Source organism: Heterodontus francisci, chromosome 11 (genome assembly GCF_036365525.1).
Source record: "Heterodontus francisci isolate sHetFra1 chromosome 11, sHetFra1.hap1, whole genome shotgun sequence".
Taxonomy (NCBI): Eukaryota; Metazoa; Chordata; class Chondrichthyes; order Heterodontiformes; family Heterodontidae; genus Heterodontus; species Heterodontus francisci.
Genome location: NC_090381.1, coordinates 62,333,968 through 62,351,736, shown reverse-complemented (window position 1 = coordinate 62,351,736; position 17,769 = coordinate 62,333,968). Strand labels below are relative to the sequence as shown.

The 17,769-nt window shown below is 44.6% G+C and overlaps 1 protein-coding gene across 1 annotated transcript in view; it reads left to right on the top strand.

Annotated features, from left to right (window-relative positions):
* Positions 1 to 17,769, top strand: part of LOC137374885 (transient receptor potential cation channel subfamily V member 5-like) — a 177,559-nt gene that overhangs the window by 124,518 nt on the left and 35,272 nt on the right. The window contains exon 10 of the mRNA XM_068041462.1: positions 12,240 to 12,316. Coding sequence (XP_067897563.1) covers positions 12,240 to 12,316 — 77 coding nt within the window. The remainder of the gene's footprint in view (positions 1 to 12,239; positions 12,317 to 17,769) is intronic.

The following is a 17,769-nucleotide window of genomic DNA, read 5'->3' as shown; positions in this document are numbered from 1 at the left end:
TCAGTGGGGGCAACTGCAGATGGCCTTACAGGTGCCCTTGAGTAGCTCTGGCACTAAAAGACCCGGCTTCGGACTGCACCATTTTGGCATGGGTGGCAACAGTCTGGGCTGGCTGATGGACTAGCAACAGCAAGGGAACTGGCCGAGTGGAGATGGTGCAAGGACAAATGCTGTCATCCTGAGAGAGGACAGCAGGTTCGTGCTCCACAGAACCGTAGCCACTTCCACGGGTTGCACCTCAGTAATCCTAGCAATGTGTTGGAGCAGAGATTGCTGCTGCACTTTTGTGACACCCTGCATGCCCTGTGAACACTGGTACCTACAGCTATGACGGCAGCAGTCTGAGCATTCGTGGCAACACTTGGATGTTGGGTGGCTTCTGCATGTGCTACAATAGAAGCTGAGACATCAGCCAACAGGCACTGCATCATGGATAGGTCCTCAAGTGTTCTCATAGCATTGGACACCACTGCCACTTTGAAGAGGATGTGCTCCAAGCTCTGTGCAAAGCCCTTTGCCAAGGTGATGCAGGACACCTCCATGTTCTTTGACATTGACTGCTGGTTTTCTGGCAAGCCTGCCAATGGGCCAAGTGTTTAATTGTTCATGCCCATCAACCTTCTTCTGCCTCAGTCTCGTCATCTGAGTCCTCTGCAATGGAATCCGTGTGCGACCCTGCGCTCTGGTGAGCTGGCACCTGCGCTACTATTGTCCCCTGCTTTGGCTGTAGACCTCTTATGTCCAGTGTCTCACCATGTGCAGATCCCACCTCTAAGCTACCCTCTAAAGTATGCATAGTGTCTATATCTGAGCCAGCAGCTGCAAGCATGAGAGTTAGTGACAGTGTTTCTTTGTCATCACTGCTTTCCTGCTCTTCTGCTTCTTGCTGTTTCACCGCTGCCTAAACAGATGGCAGTTCTTTGGTATCTGAAAGAGAAAAGCACATGTAGGGTTGTTGTGAAGGGAGAGGTGGAAAGCAAGTGGTTCATGCTTATACCTTCTGCAGCTTGTAAATCAGAAAAAATTATGGGATGTGGGGGAAGTGGGACGTGAGAAGGAAGATTAGGTATGAATGTACCATCATCTTCGATGGCTTCAGCGTCGACACTGGCCACATCCTCAGTCATGGCCAATTGGAGAGGCTCCAATGATGGCGAGCACTATCTTTTCCATGGGTGTAAGGACATGCAGCCATGCCTGTCTCCTGCTGGTTAGTTCCAGCTGCCTGTGGTTGTGCACCAGCTTGTCCTGCAAGACAGGGGGACATGTGTCAGTGATTGTGGTACAATGTATTTGGGTGATGTGGCTGTCATGGTTGAATAGCTGGCAACGTGTGTAAGCTGCGAGATGTGCGTGTGAGGTTTGCACCAATGCTAAGTTTGTGAGAGTGAGGTAAACTATGATGTTAGCTCCATGACCTTCTGGTCAGCTCTTCTGTGACCTTGTCCTATCTACACCTCCTTTGTTATATCTTGCCCCACCCCCACTTTACTTGCTTATAACCTTTCACATTTCTAATATTTGCCAGTTCTGAAGAAGGGTTACTGACCTGAAACGTTAACTCTGCTTCTCTCTCTACAGATGCTGCCAGACCTGCTGAGTATTTCCAGCATTTCTTGTTTTTATTTCAGATTTCCAGCATCTGCCGTATTTTGCTTTTATATTAATGTTAGGTATTAGTTGCATTTGCTGGAGATTATTGGTAGATGAGTGATGGGGGAGAGTGGTGCATTGAGCAGTGTGAGAGGCTAGTGATACATAGGTAGGATATGACATTTGTTGGGGAATTCATTCACCTTGACCACTTGTGTTAGACCATTGAACATCTTGTGTCACTGCATCCAGGTCTTCATGACTACACTGCTGATTTTGACCATGATACATATCTGTCATGGGATGGGACCTCTGCCGCTGCTTTGCCCCGAAGTCATGGAAATGGGGTTGTTTACATAGATGTGACAGGCAGTTTCTAACAACATTCATTTATTAATTTTCTGATGCCCACTGCTCCATTAATTTACAGATTTTTTGATGTGCTTTTTACTGCATGAATGTATTCATTCACTAGTATCTGCTACTCCAATAGTTGATTGATTTTTTGATGTCTCTTTTATTCTATGAATTTACCAATTCAATGCTGTCTGTCACTGCTCTAAACAATTATTTATTCAATGCTGGCTAGTCTATTATTTACTGCACTGGTGCTTGATAAGCTGTGCTACATTGTCTATCAGTAACCTCTTGCTATAAAAACAAGAAATGCTGGAAATACTCAGCAGCTCTGGCAGCATCTGTGGAGCGAGAAGCAGAGTTAACGATTCAGGTCAGTGACCCTTCTTCAGAACTAGCAAATATTAGAAATGTAAAAGGTTATAAGCAAGTAAAGCAGGGGTGGGGCAAGAGATAACAAAGGAGAAGGTGTAAATAGGACAAGGTCACAGAATAGCTGACCAGAAGGTCGTGAAGCAAAGGCAAACAATATGTTACTGGTGTGTTGAAAGACAAAGCATTAGTACAGATAGGGTGTTAATAGACTGAAAATAGAACAGCCGCAGGTACAAACATGAAAAAAAACAGTGGGTAAACAAACTGAACAAACTTAGATGAAATAAACCTCTTGCTGTTGTCAGTTCATAGTGATGCTTTTAGTTTGTGTTGGTTTCTGTGCATTGGGTTCTCCTCTTGTAATTATATCAAGTAAAGTCAATAACACATTTACAAAAGCAAAATGCTGCAGATGCTGGAAATCTGAAATAAAAGCAGAAAATGCTGGAAATACTCAGCAGGTCTGACAGCGTCTGTGGAGAGAGAAACAGGGTCAATGGGCTGAATTTTGCAAGTCCCATGAAGAAGGGTTGGAGGCTGGGGGTGGAAGGTGGGTGCTGGGAAACTAGCAGGGAATCATGTCAGGAACAGCTCCCTGGCACATTCCCGCCTCCGGGGGACTGGGAACTGGATTTGCTGCCTACTCAACAGAGACGGACAGCCAATTAGTGCAATTAAGGACCCACTTAGGGACCATTTTGCACTGGCGCCAGTATTTTGCCAAAGTCAGATCTCCCCCAACCACCCCCCCCACCCCACCCCCACCCCACCACTGCTGTGTGAGAAAGCCGGCAGCTCAATCAAGGCAGCATCTCAGCTGCATTCCAGAGGGCCATCAGAGCCGGAGGCTCAAAGTCCCAATGACTTGCACGGCTGTCGGGATGAAAGGCCACAGCCCCGTCCATTAATCATCCTGTGGAGGGTATCCCCTCCAACCTGATGGCCCTACCAGTTTTGGACCTCTTTGATTGATCACTTCTATGCAGGTAGCCGAGACCATCTTCATGTTGAGGTGCCCTCGCGCTTGCTTGCCTGCCTGCCTGCCTCAGCAGCGCTCACAAGTCCTGGTGGAACTGCTGGCCTGATATAGCTGCAGGCCCTCTGATTGGGCCTACAGTCTCAGGACCCCGCCTGCTGTCCTTAATAGAATGGCGAGTGTGGAGGCAGCCAGTTAAGAGGCCACCTCCCGTAAGGTTATGCTGGTGGGCACACTGATTACATGGGCAGGCTCAGGACCCTAAAATGGACCCGACATCGGATCTTGATGCCCACCGGAAAATCCAGCCCATTAACTCTGTTTCTCTCTCCACAGTTGATGCCATACCTGCTGAATATTTCTAGCATTTTCTGTTTTAATTTCAATAATATATTTTTTTCCATTTAATTTCAGCAATTTTTCCTTTTTTCACTCGCCTTGTTATTATAGTATCAATTTCTGTTGTCCATTATTTTAGGATGTACTTTTAACGTATTGTTTGGGAGTACTATGATGAAAATATTCAACAAGTCTTGATTGCCAGTGTGCAATCCCATGGGCTACAAATAGTAATATATGAAGCCTTGCGTATCTTGCTGCTTCCAAAATAATCTTACTTCCTGGGCGACAATTTTTGAGTCATGCCTTTAATACCAACAAAAGCCCTTTTTCACAAAGAACAGGTCCTCCAGATAAATAGCCACAACAAGCAGTCAAAGCAACTGCAATAATACTGTGAAGTCAACATCCCACTTACCAAAAGATAATCATGAAAATACCTTTGTTAGATATCAACAAGGTGTCTATTAGGAAGAGCATAGCATATTACACAGCTATACATATTCCCATTTGATAATTAGAACTTTACTCCAAATAGTTGTCATATCCAGAAAACCCAAAATCCTTTTTTTTCAAAGAACAAAGAAATTACATTATACTGATCCAGGAGAAAGAAAGAAATTACTGCATTATGTTTTCCAGTCATGGCACCAGTGATAACCCATTCATTTTAATGGCTTACTGTTGGTGTTATGATCAGGAGACTGGTTGGCTTCCTTCCATCTTGTCAGGTGTGTCCAGGAAGGTTTCCTGACTCAATATGTAGATAGGCCGACTAGAGGGGAGGCTATGTTGGATTTTGTGCTTGGCAACGAACCAGGCCAAGTGGCAGATCTCTCGGTGGGAGAGCATTTTGGTGATAGTGATCACAACTCCCTGACCTTCACTATAGTCATGGAGAGGGATAGGAGCAGACGGGATGGGAAAATATTTAATTGGGGGAGGGGGAATTACAATGCTATTAGGCAGGAACTAGGGAGCTTAAATTGGGAACAGATGTTCTCAGGGAAATGCACGACAGAAATGTGGAGGTTGTTTAGGGAGCACTTGCTGCGACTGCTGGATAGGTTTGTCCCGATGAGGCAAGGAAGGGATGGAAGGGTGAAGGAACCTTGGATGACAAGAGATGTGGAACAGCTAGTCAAGAGGAAGAAGGAAGCTTACTTAAGTTTAGATTAGATTAGATTAGATTAGATTAGAGATACAGCACTGAAACAGGCCCTTCGGCCCACCGAGTCTGTGCCGAACATCAACCACCCATTTATACTAATCCTACACTAATCCCATATTCCTACCAAACATCCCCACCAGTCCCTATATTTCCCTACCACCTACCTATACTAGTGACAATTTATAATGGCCAATTTACCTATCAACCTGCAACTCTTTTGGCTTGTGGGAGGAAACCGGAGCACCCGGAGAAAACAAGGAAGCAAGGATCAGACAGGGCTCTCGAGGGTTACGAGGTAGCCAGGAAGGAACTGAAGAATGGACTTAGGAGAGCTAGAAGGGGACATGAAAAAGTCTTGGCGGGTAGGATTAAGGAAAATCCCAAGGCGTTCTACACTTATGTGAGGAACAACAGGATGGCCAGAGTGAGGGTAGGACCGATCAGGGATAGCGGAGGGAACTTGTGCCTGGAGTCGGAGGAGGTAGGGGAGGTCCTAAATGAATACTTTGCTTCAGTATTCACTAGTGAGAGGGACCTTGTCGTTTGTGAGGACAGCGTGAAACAGGCTGATATGCTCGAACAGGTTGATGTTAAGAAGGAGGATGTGCTGGAAATTTTGAAAGACATGAGGATAGATAAGTCCCCGGGGCCAGACGGGATATACCCAAGGTTATTATGGGAAGCGAGGGAAGAGATTGCCGCGCCCTTGGCGATGATCTTTGCGTCCTCACTGTCCACTGGAGTAGTACCAGATGATTGGAGGTTGGCAAATGTTATTCCCTTGTTCAAGAAAGGGAATAGGGATAACCCTGGGAATTACAGACCAATCAGTCTTATGTCGGTGGTGGGCAAATTATTGGAGAGGATTCTGAGAGACTGGATTTATGATTATTTGGAAAAGCATAGTTTGATTAGAGATAGTCAGCATGGCTTTGTGAGGGGCAGGTCATGCCTCACAAGTCTTATTGAATTCTTTGAGGATGTGACAAAACACATTGATGAAGGAAGAGCAGTGGATGTGGTGTATATGGATTTTAGCAAGGCGTTTGATAAGGTTCCCCATGGTAGGCTCATTCAGAAAGTAAGGAGGCATGGGATACAGGGAAATTTGGCTGTCTGGATACAGAATTGGCTGGCCCATAGAAGACAGAGGGTGGCAGTAGATGGAAAATATTCAGCCTGGAGCTCGGTGACCAGTGGTGTTCCGCAGGGATCTGTTCTGGGACCTCTGCTCTTTGTGACTTTTATAAATGACTTGGATGAGGAAGTGGAAGGCTGGGTTAGTAAGTTTGCCGATGACACAAAGGTTGCTGGAGTTGTGGATAGTGTGGAGGGCTGTTGTAGGTTGCAACGGGACATTGACAGGATGCAGAGCTGGGCTGAGAAGTGGCAGATGGAGTTCAACCTGGAAAAGTGTGAAGTGATTCATTCTGGAAGGTCGAATTTGAATGCAGAATACAGGCTTAAAGACAGGATTCTTGGCAGTGTGGAGGAACAGAGGGATCTTGGGGTCCACGTCCATAGATCCCTCAAAGTTGCCACCCAAGTTGATAGGGTTGTTAAGAAGGCGTATGGTGTGTTGGCTTTCAATAACAGGGGGATTGAGTTTAAGAGCCTTGAGGTTATGCTGCAGCTCTATAAAGCCCTGGTTAGACCACACTTGGAATATTGTGTTCAGTTCTAGTCGCCTCATTATAGGAAGGATGTGGAAGCTTTAGAGAGGGTGCAGAGGAGATTTACCAGGATGCTGCCTGGACTGGAGGGCATGTCTTCTGAAGAAAGGTTGAGGGAGCTAGGGTTTTTCTCATTGGAGCGAAGAAGGATGAGAGGTGACTTGATAGAGATGTACAAGATGATGAGAGGCATAGATAGAGTGGATAGCCAGAGACTTTTTCCCAGGGCGTAAAGGGCTATCACCAGGGGGCATAATTTTAAGGTGATTGGAGGAAGGTTTAGGGGAGATGTCAGAGGTAGGTTCTTTACACAGAGTGGTGGGTGCGTGGAATGCACTGCCAGCGGTGGTAATAGAAGCAGATACATTAGGGACATTTAAGCGACTCTTGGATAGGTACATGGATGGTAGTAGAATGAAGGGTATGTTGGTAGTTTGATCTTCGAGTAGGTTAAAGGGTCGGCACAACATCATGGGCTGAAGGGCCTGTACTGTGCTGTACTGTTCTATGTTCTATGTTCTATGAAAGATGATGGACTCGCAGCAAACAATCCATTCGGTGGGGTGTCATCTCTTGGTGCACCTTTGCTGATGGCTGTAAGGCCAATCCTTGAGAGGCAGGTTCTGCCACAAGTGCCTCACATGAAGCTGCCAAGTGACGCTGTGAGTTGTTGTTTTTGACATCGGTGCCTGTTGCCAAGCTGCTGTAGCAACTGGCTGTCATGATAGTGCACACCAATCAACAGGATGTGTCGCCATTTCCCTCTTTTGCCAGCTATTGACTCCCAGGTGCAATAGTTGACATTAAGGGCCTGCATATCATGCTTGCAAGCATCCTTGAAGCAGAGCTTTGGGTGTCCCACTGGTTTTCTGGTCCCGGCTACTCACTATAGAGAAGGTCCTTGGCTATGTCACCGTCTTCCATCCTGCGGACATGTCCGATCGACTGAAGCCGCCTCTCTTTGATTAGTGCCAACACACCTGGGAGCACTGTCTTTGAGCGCGCTGCCGCATTTTTGATTTTCTCCTGCCAGAATATACCCATAATATGCCGTAGACAGCAAAGATGGAAATTTTTTTGCTGGTAGCTGTAAGGCACCCCATGTTTCACAGCCATACAGCAAGGTGCTGAGAACACAGGCCTTATAAACCATCAGCTTGATCCTAAGGGTCTGTTTGATGTTATCCCATGTGTGTTTCACAAGTTGGCTAAAGGTGGTAGCTGATTTCCCTGTGTCTGTATCAAGCTCTGCATCAAGGGTCTGTCACCATGGACCCAAGGTAGCAGAATTTGCTAATCACATCCAGTGGGGTGTTATTTAGTGTGATCAACACCTTGTCCCATGACCTCAGTTTTCTTGATGCTTATAGTCAAGGAGAATCCACTGCTATGTCCAGACTGGCCAAGAGAGTATGGGAAAATGGCGCACTGACACGGAACACAAAAGTCCGAGTGTATCAGGCCTGTGTCCTCAGTACCTTGCTCTATGGCAGCGAGGCCTGGACAACGTATGCCAGCCAAGAGCGACGTCTCAATTCATTCCATCTTCACTGCCTCCGGAGAATACTTGGCATCAGGTGGCAGGACCGTATCTCCAACACAGAAGTCCTCGAGGCGGCCAACATCCCCAGCTTGTACACATGACTGAGTCAGCGGCGCTTGAGATGGCTTGGCCATGTGAGCCGCATGGAAGATGGCAGGATCCCCAAAGACACATTGTACAGCGAGCTCGCCACTGGTATCAGACCCACCGGCCGTCCACGTCTCCGCTTTAAAGACGTCTGCAAACGCAACATGAAATCCTGTGACATTGATCACAAGTCATGGGAGTCAGTTGCCAGCGTTCGCCAGAGCTGGCGGGCAGCCAGAAAGACAGGGCTAAAATGTGGCGAGTCGAAGAGACTTAGTAGTTGGCAGGAAAAAAGACAGAGGCGCAAGGGGAGAGCCAATTGTGCAACAGCCCCGACAAACCAATTTCTCTGCAGCACCTGTGGAAGAGCCTGTCACTCTAGAATTGGCCTTTATAGCCACTCCAGGCGCTGCTTCACAAACCACTGACCACCTCCAGGCGCGTATCCATTGTCTCTCGAGATAAGGAGGCCCAAAAGAAATAAATAGTCAAGGAGAATAAGTTACAGGCATGGGATAAACAGTCTATGAGTCTTTGTAACAAACACAGTCAGGAAAAGTGCCTGTTAAATTCAGTCTACCAGCTGATTATATAATACATTGAGTATGTTTTGTTTTAACAGATCTGTAGTGTTATTTTGTCATTTTAAAAAATTGAGTTTTTATTATTATTGACCAAAGATATAGAGACAGGCCAATGGATCATGAGATACCTCAATGAGCTTCTAAAATTTGGAACATTCTGGGGCTCCAGCAGCAATTCACAAACTTGTTTTAAGTGCAGATACAATTTTCAGCTAATGATGGCTATCACGCCAATGTACTTTGTTGAATGATAATTTTCTTTAATCCACTGACTGGAGACATGAATTTATATTTTTTAAGGAAATGTTAAAAAGGAACAGATAAAATATGACTTTTCTGGCAGCTTAGGGTGGCCACCTAATTTGCAACACTGTATCCTACATTGCAAGGCCTGTGAGGTAGAGTTGAAATGGCTGCTCCTCCCAGAACCAAGACCTAGAAGGTTTAAGGGAACTGCCTGTTCTTTTTAGCAGGAAGAAATACCTGCTAACTACCACTGTCATGTGACAAGTGCCTCCCCCCCCCCCCCCCCCCCCATAGTTTTAAGCTGGTGTTTCTCTGCAGCAGCAAGGAGAAACCTCTGGACTCTGACACGTGCAGACCCAAATTGGGGGTGGTAGTGGGGTGGGGGTGGAGGGAGGTGGCGGTGAGGGTGTCTCTCTCTCTCTCTCCTTTTCAGCTTGCAAACTCTTTCTGTTGACTGATCATCTTTGCATACTCCAGCTATAATCAGAAACCCCTTTGGAGGAAATCATCTGCATAACTGTCTCTGAGAGACCCACCGAACCAGTCATCTATCTCTTCAAACTAAAAGCCTCAGGACACCGAATTCAGCTAGAAGCCAGCCAAATCACAAAACTCCACAGACTGTATACCCTTTTTTTACTATGAACTCTAACTTGACCAATCCACCCTTCCCCACTCTGTCACCTATTTCTATGTGTGTGCGTGTGAAAGTTGGCATATAGTTTATTATTTTCATTAGTTCATTTTAAGTAGAATAAAGTTAACCATTTTTCTTTATTAAACTCAAGAAAACCTATCCAATTGGTTCTTGTTATGATCATAACAAGTTAGTAATCAAATACCTCCTGAAGTGGTTAGCACTGCAGCCTCACAGCTCCAGCGACCCGGGTTCAGTTCTGGGTACTGCCTGTGCGGAGTTTGCAAGTTCTCCCTGTGACCATGTGGGTTTCTGCCGGGTGCTCCGGTTTCCTCCCACAGCCAAAGACTTGCAGGTTGATAGGTAAATTGGCCATTGTAAATTGCCCCTAGTGTAGGTAGATGGTAGGAGAATGGTGGGGATGTAGTAGGGAATATGGGATTAATGTAGGATTAGTATAAATGGGTGGTTGTTGGTTGGCACTGACTCGGTGGACCGAAGGGCCTGTTTCAGTGCTGTATCGCTAAATAAATAAATAAATTGGCCAGTACATCCACTTTAAAAAGGAATTAAACCTGTTATGGTCAAACAAAGAGAAGGAAAAAGAGGAAAGCCTTTTGACCCTCCTCACCTGACCGTAACAATGTGCCACAAGATACAGGCTGGTTATTGGATGACAAGGGCTATGCCCTCCAAACATGGCTTATGACTCCTGTCAGGAACCCACGTATGGCTGTAATGCTGGCCTATAACTAGAGTCATGCTGCCATAAGGAACAGAATGCCACGAGAACTCCCTATTCTTTTTGAAATAGTATAAAGGAGCATTAACATCCACCTTAACAGGCAAACAGGATATCAGCTTTGATCTCATCCACAGGACTGCAATGTACTTCAAGATCTGCCCAAATTCGCAGTTTAATTTGTTTCAAATCATTTTTAAAAACACAAACAGAATAACATCAGGCACTAAGGGCTGGATTTATTTTCCCGCTGCCGGCAACGGCAGCAGGTGTGAAAGATAGTGGCCGCCATGCGTATTTAAATGAGCCCCTCACGTTGCTGCAATCTTGAGCGTGGTGGCTCATTTAAATATGCAGGGCAACTGCCCCCCTGCCACCACCCCCCCCCCCCCCCCCCTGTCCTCCCACAATCACGTGGTGGGGGCAGCCTCGGTGACACTGTGAACGATGTCAGCGCTCTCTGCGCAGGCGCTGGTGCCATTTTTAAAAGGCTGCCAGCCCTGCTCAGAGAATGCAGAGTTGCCCCTATTTCCCACCCAGCGCCCCCCACCCCACCCCACCCAACCCAATATACTGAAATTGCAGAGTTGACCCCTTCTCCCCATCCCCCAAATGCACAAAGTGCAGAGGTCACCCCTTCCCCCCCCACTACACTAAAAATGCCCTGAGGCCCCACTTCCCCGCCTTGGTGGCGCCAGCTTTCCCTGGACGGGAAAGAGAAGCTGTGTGAGTGCCGCCCGTCGCACTGAAGATCCGGATCCAAAGATAAGATCGCGGCAAATTGGATTTAAATGTATGCATAAAGTTAATTTTCTGTATTTAAAGTCAGATCCCATCGCTGAGTGGCGGGGGGTGGGGGGTGCCACCACAGAGCCCCGCTGTCACCAGGAAGATCGGGCCGGGCAATCTCGGCATCAGGATCCGTGGCGGGCCGCTGCCTGTACGCTCTTCCGCGGCCCTGCCCCTGCCACAGAGCCTGATGTCGGGAGCTCAACAAAATGCAGCCTGAAGACACTTATTTTTTTCCAAATAATTTTGAAAAACGCAGATTCTACAGCTGTTAGTGCCTGAAGAGAACGATGTTTCCAATTGCAATGGCAAAATGCTGCTGATACATGCAGGAAAATTGTGATCACTGAATGTGCTTAGCCTGCTGGATATGTCTTTAGCAAACAGAGTCACAGCTCTGAGGAACAGTATCAAGTCCAAGCCCAGGCTTTTGAGAGAGACTGAGGCCTTTAAGTAAAAAGATACAGATTAGAATTGAATGGGTAAATTTTTATCATATTATTGTGAAATGTATGCAATTTGTCCTTTTTAAATTTGAACTTTATTTTGAAAATTACAAAGTTCAGTTAGTGAAAAAATGTGGACAGTTTTTCTTTTGTCCATTCAATTTGGCTATTTTGGTTTGGCTTTTATTTAATCATAGTTCTCCTGACTGGCCATTCAGGGATTGTACTATTCATACCTTCTTGGGAGATCCTCTCTGTCACATTTAGCCACTTCCCTTGATTTTGATTTCTACATTATCTACCTCTCCAGTTCTGATTTTCTGCCATTTTACTATGAGCTGATCAATAATACATGACAACACAAATGCAACAATAGGTTGAAAGTGTGATAAACAGGATGTGTTCACCAGATATTAGGCTTGTAATTAGATGTTAGACTTTCAGTATATTTTTGATAGATGTATGTGCAGACTCATGGGTAAATACTTACTTAAAATTGATCAGTACTCATTTTTGCAAGTTAAGTCTTTTCCATACAAAGGGACCTCATCTCTTTTATTTTGCTTGCAATGCTTAGAATGCAATACCATATATTAAACAAATTCTTAAATTTAATTTGAGCTGTTTCATTCCCTTCTCCACAGCAAAGTGAATTATCATCTGATTATTTTCTCTTTTCAGATTCCACGACTGATTCACATAGGGCCTGCAAAATATTTTGGGAACACAGTGACTGGAGGTCCGTTTCACATTACAATGTAAGACATGTTTAAATTAAATTACATCTACACCCTTTGTGATTTTTTTTCACCATGTATTAAAGTTCATTATGATCTTTTATGAAATTATGAAGGTTATTCTACTACAGTAACAATTTATACCATATTGTAACAGTAACATTTGAAGTATTTTATAGAAATTTAAAGCTATATTAAAACTGAGAATACTCGGTTTGTACTAATCAAAGTCTATTATGATTTAATTAGATTTTCATATTCACAAATCTAGTATTCTTCCTCAAGTAATAAGGTGTTTGTAAAGCTCAGTTTTCTTGGTGCTGTTTTAAAGATTACAGGCTGGACTGTGTGGATGAAAGTAAAATTCGATCATAAGATCATAATAAATAGGAGTAAAAGTAGGCCATTTGGCCCCTCGAGCCTGCTCTGCCATTCAGTAAGATCTTGGCTGATCTGATTGTACTCTTAACTCCACTTTCCTGCAGGCCCCCTATAAGCCTTGACTAGATCAAAATGTAATGCTTATTAAATTAGGCAACAAATATTAATTTACTTAATTTTTTAAAAAATCAACATGTTCTAAAAACAGTCAAACTATACTTGGTATGTATTAATGTACTTGAGTACAATTGAATAAATTCTATTGTGCTATGCATTTGAACTACATGGGAATTTTAATTGAGTGACAATTTCTATTCAGGATGATTGTGTGTAGCATGTATAGAGAAGAGTGATGAGTAGTTTACCTTTTTAAAATAGTTTTGCAGAGAATTTTTTGGGAATGCTAATTTGATTTGTGGAGGTGGAAGGGGCAAATGAAATTCTAGGGGCTAATGTGCATCAGCATGGCTAAATTGATAATGTTCTTGTGTCTGGTTCAGAAGCTTGTGGATCCAAGCTGCACTTTAGGGTTGAACGTATAATCTAGGCTGATACTGTAGTGCAATAGTGAAGGAGTACTGCATTGTTGGAGGTGCCATTCCTTGAATGAAATATTAAACCAACTTCTTGACTGATTGTTCAGATGGACATTAAAAATCTCTTCCCACTAATCAAAGAAGTGAAAAGGTTCTCTTGGTCATTGCTCCTCAATCAACATCACAAAAAAAAAAATCCCCAAATGAACTGGGTATTTATTTCATTGCTGTTTGTGGAGTGTTCTCCATGCCAAATGGCTGCCACACATTTCTACAGAATGGCTTGGAATTTGCAGGGTTCTTGACAGCGTTGGCTGTCATTATCTCTATGTATCTGCCCACAACTTCAGGATCAAGGATAAGCAGCCAGCTGCAACCAAAAGAAGCAAGGTGAGTGGAAAAGGAATTTGTTAGGATTTTGTGTGTGTGATTCTGAGGGCTTTTTTGTAATCACCAAATTGCAGAGCAAAAACAAAATTGATGAAGTGTTCACATATGTAATATTAAAGTTGTATTAATAGCCTTGAAGCATTATATTGACTGATATGCAATACTATGGGCTGGATTTTGTTGAGCTCCAAACATCAGGCCCATGGCGGTGGGGGGGGGCCTGAAAATCACACTGGCAGCGACCCGCTGCAGAGCCAAACACCGGGATTGCCGGGCCCGATCTTCCCAGCGGTGGCGAGGCTTCGTGGTGGCACCCCGCCACTTGGCGACAGGTCCAACTTTAAATATTTAAATAAAGGCTAGGTGATAGGTGTTACGACCAGGTGAGAAAGGTGTCTAGGGGTCCCTTTCAGCCTTCACCTGGTCTTACTGTAACAGGATATACTTTTAAACATACTGCGTTTTGAGATCCCCCTTGGTGAATCCTTGTTCACCACTTTCAAATTATGAGGCAAAGAAACCAGCACAACAGGTTTTCTCATGTTTAAAGAAGAAAAGTGAAATTTATTAAAATTTAAACTTAAACTCTAATTCGGTTAACGCCCACGGATACATGCCATGCCCCACACCAGCATGCATACAAAATACGCACATGCAAATTGAGACAGAAAAGAGCAGAAGAAAAATAGTGGAGAGGTTTGAGGCAATCTCTGAAGAGGGGTTTTTGTTACTGAGCTTCGAGCTCGCTGTAGTCCTTGCTTGTAGGTAGATCTTGCTTTTCGTTGGGGCCCAGTATCTTCTTAAACCTTGTTCACTGTAGGAGACCTTTCTCTCTCGGGGTTCCTATGTCTTCAATGGATTCTGAAGCTGGTGAGAGCAATGAGAGCAAATAGGAGAGGCTGCGGCAAGCCAGCCATGAGAAGTCTTTTCAGTCCAGTAGCAAACAGCTTTTCTGAGTTCAAATTCTCTGTGGAAAGTTCAAAAAAAACCTCAAACAGCCAGTTGGTTATGTGTCTAAACTGGTCTGACCAAGTCAGTTCTGCGTATAGGGTGCGTCAGGGGATAGCTCCTTTGTTCCAACACTGTCTGCTGGTAAAATGCAAAAAATGTCCTTCCAGCGAGGGGCTTGGCAATCCCTTGTAATAGGCCTTCTTTTCTTCCCAGCAACAATTTTAAAATTTAATGTCCATGTGGCAAATTAATGTGCCTCATTCATGGCAGGTGGGGGGCATGTATGACAATAGGCATATATTTAAATACCTTTCACAGCAATCTTGCCGGCTGTCCGTGATCTTCAGTGCGGCAGCCGGCACTCACGCACCTTCACTTTCCCATCCAGGGAAAGCTGGCACCACCAAGGTGGTGAACGGGGGAACTTAGGATTTTTAGTATAGTAGCATTGGGGTGGGGGGGGGGGGGTGCGGAATAGGGTCAACTCTGCATTTCTAGTGTGGGGGGGTTGGGGGGATAGTGGCCTCTGCACTTTCTGCTGTTTGCAGGGGAGGAGAGGTCAAACGTTCAATTTAAGTTTTTTTGGGGCGGGGGGGGGGAATGGGGCTAGCTAGCATTTACTTTCTGTGCATTGGGGGGGTAAGCGATCACACATTTATGTACAGTGTAGTGGGGGGGGGGGGGGGGGAATCCAGGGTTGAACTTTTTTCTCTCTCTGCATGTCAGGCAGCCCTTTAAAAATGGTGCCAGCGCCTGCGCAAAGGCAGCTGACGCCGTTGCTGGCATCGCAGAGCCTGCCCCTGCCACGTGATGGGGGGGGTAGTGGGGGGACCACCCTGCCTATGGAAATGAACCGTCGTAAGCTAGATCATGGCAGCATGGTGGCTTTTTTCACCCACTGCCACTCCCAGTGGCAGGAAAATAAAATCCAGCCTTATAATGGTACAATGTTCATTGCTGAAAAAGCATTCATTTAATATACATGCTATCTAATGTTTTGAAGAGTGGTATTGCCTTTTTCAGAAAGGAGGCTGCAATAATATACACCAATTGTATTTGGCACTAAAATGTATTAGAGCTGAAATTTAAAAAAAATAGAAGAAATTCTCACATCCTCCTGCAAACTCTCAATTTGGCAACACACTATCTCTTTAATGTATCACACCATGTTAAAATAAATATAAGGGGACCTTTTCTGCTCTGATGTATCCCGCAGCTCAGGTGTGCGCAAGCCTAAGGGGTGTAGAAGGTTTTTAGGCAGAGTGGGAGCACTGAAAATGTGTTAGGAATGCAAAGCCCAGTATTTGCTGACTGGGCAGTACTGGGGGCCCAGGAGCTGTGTGCTGCTGGAGTGCAGAAACCTCATTATGGTCTGAAAAGTATACAAGTTAAAGTGAGGCTGGCCTCATTGCATTTTCTAATGTCTGCACCCACATGCTGTGTGACTGCATAAAACAGGTGTACTTCCATACTAATTCATCAGCTTTCAGATCTTAGATTCTTAAGGATTTTGCAAATAACAGCAATACTATAGTTTTTTGGGGGGTTTTCCATCCCCTTTAAGGTACATTGTTCTTTTTTGCCACTTGGCAGATTGATTGTGGACGTTTCTTCTTTTTTTCACCATTCTACCATTTAAGGGAATTGCCTTTGAATGGAATATACCCCTGCTGGATAGAATTGGTATTCCTGTGGTCATTTCTCTTGTTCTTGGGGAGCTTGAGGATAAAGAGAAAATGCACAGCAATGATCAGGGGAAAGTCTGCATGCAGCTGAAGCAGATTGCACAGACCCATCATTAGCCAGGTATCCGTGGTAACAAACACCACCTGAGCTACTTAGCCACATCAGAGGAGAAGCGCTTTCTCGATGTATATTTCAATAGGGACAACTTTCTGTAGTTTAGGAATAGGCCCTTGATTTGCCATCATACTAAGCAAGTAATATTGAAATGCTGAAAGTTGGCCGAACACCTGTATATTGACAAACATATGTACAACCTGCAAGGAGACCTGAAATTCATTAAGTAACTACATAGCCAAGTTGTTTTACATGAAGGAGATGTGAAGCCCTTGGAACACATGACTATGGCAAGGCTTTGCATTACACATTGTGAGGTGAAGGCATACCTTACTGAGGTTATAAATGCATGAGATACAGTCTTTTAAATTTAAACTTTTAAGATTATGGGAGGCAAACAGTAAGTATGCTCACTGATAATACTTTGTGGAAAACTTTTTCCCCAATATATGTTACTAATGGATAGCCTTACCTTATGAAATTCCGTTTAAAAAGTTGTTTTTTGTATCTGTTTGCATATCCTGCACGCAGTGTACACAGTGCTGACCTGATCACCACCTATATCAAGAATAGTGCACTGCTGTCTTATGGGGAGGGTTGTTCTGAAGAAATGCAGGGCAACCCACTTCATACAGCTGCATATTCATTTTTCTGGACAACAAACAGCATCAGGTGTTGTATTGCTCCATCACGTGAAAATAATTTTATTTTATGCTTACCACTTCATTCATGCCTATCACCTCTCCCCTCCCACAAGCTTAGAAATCCTGACAAATATGTAAAATTAATTTTGAAACTTTATAAAGGATGAAACAATAGCATCTCCATATGTAGCCTCACCTTGAAGTGTGCACATACCTTGAATTTAGGCCTACTGGTCAAATTTTCTGTAGCTCCCTATTAGGCTTGCTCTCTGCACAAGCCCAAAAGCACAGGACAGGCAGCAATGAACAGTTATTAAAATGAGCTAACCATGGAGATTTGGGGGCAGACACTCAATCTACTGCACTACTGCCTCGCTTTACTTAGTAACTGGGCAAAAAAGCCTGCAATACACCATAGCACAAAATCTCCTCTGGAGTATCAACGACTTTATAAGAGACCGGAGATAGCGAGAAAGAGAGGAGCATGGCGGGAGCGGAGGTTTAAAAAGTGTACCAAAAGCCCAGAGTCGGAGACTGGAGACAGAGCGAGAGAGAGGAGTATGGCAGGAGCAGAGAGAGAGAGAGAGGAGCACAGCGGGAGCAGCAGAAGCAGAGGAGGGAAAAAAAATCGAAAAGTGACATCAGGGTGATGGCACAATCAACACTGAGAGCAGGGAAACAGAGCCGCTGGGGTGAGTATACAGGTAAGCGTTTAATTTAATTTAATTTAAATCAAACATAGCATCAAACATCACAGGCAAGCAGGTAGGTG